Below are 7,010 nucleotides of genomic sequence, written 5' to 3' on the forward strand. Positions count from 1 at the left end.
CACACAGCTCGAACTGACACTGGGCTGGGACAGAGACACGGGACAGGGCCGGACCAGGGAGCACCGAACCCCTCTGTGCCAAAACAAAAGCACCTGAACGCAGCGCCTCGTGGTTCACCTGCGGAGCGCACGAGGCAAAAGCGAAGTGCCAACTCTCTTCTCCCGTTTATTCTGCTGACTGGTCTGCCCCGGACTGTCAGAGGGACCAGGCCATACACTCACCGCACACTTTATATTACAAACTGGCTTTTACAAGGTTTGAAGCTCATTATGTTTTTGAGTGGAGAGAAATGTTGGCCCAATTATGTGTTATTTTCTTTATTTGTGCATCTTTGTTCAGTGCATGTTAATTAACATACACTCTTATCAATATGGAAATCAAGGGTCTAAACGTCTAATGCGCGCGACATATTGATAAAACTTTATTGACAAAATATTGACAATTACATACTTCTTGGAAGTATACTTTGTGTTAAAATTGTAGCAAACTTAACACAAACACAAAAATTATGTACATTCTGTAAAAGAGGGTTGTTCGTTTCTGTACATGGAATACGCTCAGTGCTTGGAGTTTTAAGTCCTTCCTTCGTGGCAACTTTCACTGAAGGGTCACGTCCCGGTGTGAGCGCGCGAGGCCGCAGCGCCACATTGGTAAAGCTTTATGAGAGAAAAATGTCCTGTACCTTCCCTTTGATTCAGTGGGCTCGTTTTGAATAAAGCTCTCCCAGAACTCTTTTCTCTTTTTCTTGAGAAAAAAAAAAAAAAAAAAACACTATAACGCAGCACCGCTACTGGTTTCACATCACTTTTACACGAGAATTAAAGACTGCACACTTTGTAAAAAGAAGCACGACATCTCTCTGGTGGAAAATAAGTTCAAACCAAAAATTGACCTTTTTCTTCTTTGTTTGTCAAATTAAAAACAACTATCGGGAGAAAAATAGACCATGCAGTTCAAGTTTTACAAAAGCAGTTGTTTTGGTTTTGTTTATAAAATTTCTGAAGTGCAAACGTCCGGAGTGAAGTGGTAGTTTAGTGGGGTATTTTGCGGGTCCATGGGGGTCCAGGCCCGCTCGGGGCGACCTCTCAGCTGCCGCAGGTCTGAAATGTGTCATTGGCTTGTGTTACCCCCTCAGTGTCCCGTATCCAGCGTCAGTCTCTGTGCCCGGGTGTCGTTATTTCAATCGTCCGACGTGACGTCTATTTCCTCCGGGCTCGACTGCTTCGTGGCCATCCTCCACCGGTTTATGTGATGCGAGCCTTTCTTTTTCTGCTGCGACTCGGAGCCCTCCTCTTCCAACTTCTGCCGCTTGAACTTCGTCCTTCGGTTCTGAAACCAAACTTTTACCTGGAAGGGGGGGGGGGAGAATAAAGAGGGACAGCGGAGTGGATCAGTGTCAGAAGATAAACCCACAAGCCGCGCGTAAAAAAGGAACGCTTTGTTCGGAGCAGGGCGCAGTGACAGACAGACAGCTGAGGAAAATAAAACGCTCGATCGCAACTTGAAACCATGTTTTATTAGCAGGAATAACAAAGAATAAAAAGCCCTTTATAAAGCAGGAATGCGATTTCTATCTTACACTCGTCCGTGATGTATAAGTGGAGTCAAAAGCATGTTTGTGTGTCATTATTTCTATTGTGACGACTAATAACTACACAAATAAATGCCCCATATTACAAATGCGCATGAATGAAATAAATATGCCTTCATGCAGCCTCATAAACGACAATAAAGCAGGCTATAGGGCGCTTGGAAACCACGCAAATGGAAATAAATTATAGCCTTTCGTGGCAGCCATTTAACATCAATTGCACGCTCGTCTAAATCGACTCGCTTTGTCCGGTGTTAACTTGCTCTGGCCCGGATATAATGACATCTACATCGATACACGGCCCTAACAGGGTTTAAACAACGCCGAGATGCGTTTAATTCCGCCTAATTGGACGGAGGGGACGCTTCATTTCTACTCCAGCTCCTCCGAAAAGGGGCCCCGGCGTGCGGACAAAAGACAGCGACATCAATCAGACGGCGTCTTAAAAAAAATGGCACCATCGCCCTCTTTTTTTTTTTTTTTCATTCACGCATTGTGCCTCCCGCCCGCCCGATAATATGGTTAACTAGATAATTTGGGCCTCCGTTTTGAAAGCCAACAATCTCCCCTCAAAATAAAGTAATTCAACCCCTCCCGGAATGAGGTTAGGCCTATACAATGACGGTGGATTTAGTCCAACAGAAAGCCCCCCTGTCTCCCGCTGACACGGTCTATGGGCAGATTCGGTCAGGGTTAACTTAAAGCCGGGTTAGGCATTTTTATGGCACCGCGCGCGCAATAAGAAGAAAAACATATCGAGATTAATGAGATTGTGCGTGCCATATTTCCACGGAGCGCGTCACAATAAATAAACTAGCAGTGCTGGCTGGGAGGAGAAAGAAAAGAAAAGAGGAAGAAAAAAAAAAAGCTGACGTGAACTTTAGCAGGAAGGGCACGATAATAAGGACCAGTGTCTGACCTAACCCTAAACTTTCGACCTTTCACTTGCGCCTCCAGCATCACAGCACTGCGCAGCCAAGCACCACATCCAATCACACACACACACGTACACACACACACACACACACACACACACACACACACACACGTAAATCTTAGTCAAATGCAGTCATCTTTCACGTTTTTATATAATGGGGCAAACCAAACGCAAACATGGAGTAAGACAGACCACCAACAAAACAGGAAAATGCGCAGCGGAACAGAGAGTGAAATGTGATTCAGTGAGCTACTTCGTGTACTTATAAAAACGCATGCACAACTTAATAATCAGCCTGGCAACGTTATGAAGTCAAACTCAGAATAATAGATATTTGTTTGATGATTAATTTCAGGGTTGACGTAAATACTGCCGTTGAATGTGCGTCCAAAAAAAAATAAAGCTACAAGAAACAAAAGGAAAGAATTGGGACGGAAGGAACGGTTAAAGGAACGGTTAAATTGTCCATAGAAAAAATGTATGTCAATGATGACATTACAAGCATTAGTCACTTTCAGCTGTGAGAATACTCCATCAGTGAGAGCGGTGTGAACAAGCGTAGCCTAGAAGCGTAAAATATGTTCAAGCTTTTTTTTTTTTTTTTTTTTACGCGCAGGAACACAGAACAAATAGTTAGCGATCTGTTGTCGTTTAGGTGATTTATACGTGCACAGTGGCAGGTTATAAAATTGAAGTTGACACTGCAAACGCGACCACAGCCAGTAAACAATAGTAAAAGAAAGAAAAAAAAAGAAGAAGAACCAGGGCCCCATGCGTGAAGTCCAACGCGCAGCCAACTCACTCCAAAAGCCAAAACAGCGATAATAATAAAACTCGTCCAGGTGCGTTTTCTTTTCTTTTCTTTTTTTTTTTTTTTAAAGGTTATGTTTATGGTGGTAGCGCGTCTTACCTGAGTTTCTGTGAGGCTAAGGCTGTGCGCGAGCTGTTTCCTCTCGGCTCCCACCACGTAATGGTTTTTCTCAAAGGCGTGCTCGAGCCTCAGCAGCTGCGACGGGGAGAACGCCGTTCGGATCCGTTTGGGTTTCCTGGCGAGCGCGTTGTGCAAAAGAAAACTCTCCGGACTCGTTTCATTTCCTAAAAAAAAAAAAACACACACACACACAAAGTCAATTTTTTTTGTAGCATCTTTTGCATAACCAGGCCACACAACATGATTTTGAATTATAGGACTAAGTATAACTGTGCCAATTACGAAAACGGTGCGTAAAAAAAAAAAAAACAGTGCCCGTGCATTTTACGCATTTCTTGAATAGTGTCGTGCAGACGTAAACGGCGTGTAAAATCCAGGGCCTAATTAAATTAAACTCAAGTAATCCCAATCATGCACAGGTGAATTCAAATCAGCAGGAAAAAAACAAAACAAAAACAAAACAAAACACCATTCAAACCAAACCGCGCCGGGGACGAGCCTAATCTCATTATCCTTTCAAATGTCCACTTCAGACTAAATATGAGGCAAGCAGCACGCGGGCTCAAAGACGTACAATTGTTCCCAGTGAATAATTTTTTTTTGAAAAATGTACTGGTGCGTCAATTTAACAAAATTAACGCGACTAGCATTGGGTCAGGAAAAAAATAAATACAATCAACCCAAAACGTAAACGTAAAAAAAAAAATGTAGGAGTCCATTTAGATCTAAACAAATCTAGAAAAAATAAAGATGGATTCCAACTATTCTTAAAATAGCCTAATGTATTTCTTTTCAGTGCAAAAATAATAATAAACATAATGTCAATAATTAGATTTTCAGGGCTGTTGGATTTTACAATTTCACGATTCTACCAATTGCTCCATCGAATGCTTTTATTATTATTATGCTCATTTAAATTATAGCCTAACTGAAAATAACACAACATCTTCTCTCATTCTTTAATTCCTACAAATAAAATACAAATAAATCCGAGGCTCCTAAATAGAAAAAAAAAAGTCCTAGTACTTTACGCGCTGTCTTGGCACATGTAGTGCGTAAAAATGGTCCAGACGCACTCACCTTGAAACCGGTGGCCCAAGTATCTGTATCTGTGTAAGAGCCAGGGGTAGAAGGTGGAAGGGTCCCGCTGCTGACTGAACAGCGGATGCGGACTGTGTGAGGAGGACAGCGGGTGAGCGGCCAGCGCGTGTGGAGGGGCCACTTGGTGCACCGGGACGGCCGAGGTGGGCGGATGAGACACCGCCTCGGCGAACACCAAGTCCGGATTGGAGTAGACGCCTCTGGACGAGGGGTGAAAGCCGTTCAGGAAAGGGTTCATTTGGCCCGTGTTGGTGTAGCTGAGCGCCGCGGGCCGGATGGGCTCCTCGGACCGGGACGCCGGCACCGGACTGTCCTTCGCCACGAGGGACTCTATCGTGAAACACCGCTTGGGTGTTGGCTGGAACATGGTCTGATGATAGTCCAGGTTCCCCAGTTTAAATGCGAGTTGGAGAGTCGCTCAGAAAATACTCCACAGCGAGAAGAAGAAGAAGAAGAAGAAAAAGAAGTGAAAGTTAGTGCGCTGAAGTTTGTAAAGGCGGCGGAGCTGGAGAGAAAAGCCTGGTAAAAAAGCGCTACTCCCACAGTACATCCATGGACGTGTCCTCGCCAGGTTCGCACGGCAGACTTGTTAGTTCATGAGCCTAATTAGCGCTGCAGCCCCATAAACAGCTTCCTCTGAAGACTGTAATAGCATGGTGATTGGTCGCCTCCGCCGCTCGCTCGCTCGCTCGCTCGCTGCTCGCCTTGAGGTGGAGAACTGGGAGAGACGCTTAAAAGTGCGTCAATGGGAAGCAGGGGCGCGGAGAGGCGGACTCGAGCGCGCAACACGGAACGGATTCGTCCAGAGAGTCCCCGCGTGCGCGTCCGCACACACTCGCGCGGGGGAAAAACGGGCACGCGCATACATATCTCCAGGACATTTAACGCACTCGTCTGAAGCAGCGCGAGCTCCAGGTGCACTCCTACTTGGCCTCTCCTCCTTAAAGGTTTAGCTTCAGCCGCGTTAGAATCGCGCCAAATTACGCACGACGTGGTTTGCAAATCGGCTCCATTAAGAGTGTGTTTGGCCCTGTGCGGGGAGTATTTAGCGACAATGACCTCCATTTATAGCGGCATTGTTTTTGCTGCATCAAATGGCTTGCTCCACTCCGGCTTACTGGGCCAGTTCTTCTATCTTTAAAAACATTTTATTTTAAAAAAGCTTATCCAAAATATGACATTATTCAACCTATTTTGAAAATGAGTCGATTTCAGTCTTTTTTAATTTTTTTTATCTACACCACTTGATAGGCCTATAGGAGATTGAGGGAGCCTATGCATTAGGCTTCCAGCTCGTCTCTGCGCGGCCTCTTTTTGCAGTGGCTTTAAACACGCAGGGCGCAGCGCGGGGCACGTGAAGGAAGTGAAGGTGAGCGCGTTGTAAGACAAATGTATAACCTCACGAGAAGGTTAGGCAATTTATTACACCATAGTTCACATCCAGCCTATTTAGATTTCCACTTTATGAACGCAAAGCTTATACACCTTCTAGCCGTATTACTATGTTGATTGATTTATGTTGACAGCTACATTAGGCCTAGGGTGTAAATAATAATAACAATAATAATAATAATAATAATAATAATAATAATAATAATAATAAATTGGATAGGGGGGGGAAATGGTGCGTTTCCACAAACCACAGCGTATGAGCTCAAGCCTTTTCACTTTTGAACATCACAGACTATTTGCAGACTGCAGACTTTACCTTCTTGCCTAAATTGTTCTAAAGTTGATTTTTTTTTTCTTCAAAGCGCCTACATCGTTTGACTCTTTCTGCAGACTAACCCTTAGTCAAAATCAGCCAATAATCAATTATCTCAATAGCTATAAGCAAATCCATAAACAATAATAAATATAGGCCTACTTTACCGTCATTTTCAACAGACTGTGTACATTTTATATTTTATTTTCCATTAAGTGGCTTTTCCAGAGTGTTGTGTGCTACTGGCTGCGCTTCCTACAAACACCAAAAACAAGCTGCGTCTCAATGGGGCCTTTACGCGGATCTCCACTGATCCCTAGCGGCCGAAACAGGAACAACACCTCAACCAAAATGAAAATAAAATAAACCAACAACTTCAGAGATAAACTTCAAGTCCTCTACAATAGAGTTATTCAAGCTTTTATCTGTGGATTATGACTGTGCAGTGGCCCCGGTCTGGATGTCTCCACGAGGTAAAACTAAGGCTCAACAGTCCACTTATTCTATACATTACGTTGTTTCTTACTGACCCATAGTTTTAATACTGAATGTTTTGTTGTATGGCAAAAGTCACTCATCTGATGTAATATCAAAATGTTCAGAGCTCGTCCTGTTTGACCAGCTGCCACCTTTGTAATTGTTCAAGAAGGAAAAGCAAATGTTTTTGGTCATGTTACCCACCCCTAGTTTATGTTGTGTCAAAACATGTTAAATATAGAAATGTAACAACAAAACAACAAAACG

At 43.7% G+C, this 7,010-nt stretch overlaps 1 protein-coding gene across 1 annotated transcript; it reads right to left on the minus strand.

Moving 5' to 3' along the window:
* Positions 1-754: 754 nt before the first annotated feature.
* On the minus strand, positions 755-5,305 carry emx2 (empty spiracles homeobox 2). Its single transcript, XM_079559484.1, has 3 exons — positions 4,541-5,305; positions 3,440-3,624; positions 755-1,348 (listed from the first exon to the last, which is right to left on the minus strand). The coding sequence occupies exons 1-3, from the start codon at positions 4,926-4,928 to the stop codon at positions 1,181-1,183; spliced, it is 741 nt and encodes a 246-aa protein (XP_079415610.1). The 5' UTR covers positions 4,929-5,305; the 3' UTR covers positions 755-1,180.
* Positions 5,306-7,010: the final 1,705 nt, after the last annotated feature.

The sequence above is a fragment of the Gobius niger genome (assembly GCF_951799975.1).
Source record: "Gobius niger genome assembly, chromosome: 7".
Classification (NCBI taxonomy): domain Eukaryota; kingdom Metazoa; phylum Chordata; class Actinopteri; order Gobiiformes; family Gobiidae; genus Gobius; species Gobius niger.

Excerpts from the sequence above, each read along its gene's own strand:
- emx2 (XM_079559484.1), bottom strand. The coding sequence starts at position 4,928 with ATGTTCCAGCCAACACCCAAGCGGTGTTTCACGATAGAGTCCCTCGTG. Across the intron at positions 3,625-4,540 it reads CTTGGGCCACCGGTTTCAAG|GAAATGAAACGAGTCCGGAG; the intron begins GTGAGTGCGTCT and ends TTTTTTTTTTAG. Across the intron at positions 1,349-3,439 it reads TTAGCCTCACAGAAACTCAG|GTAAAAGTTTGGTTTCAGAA; the intron begins GTAAGACGCGCT and ends CCCCCCTTCCAG.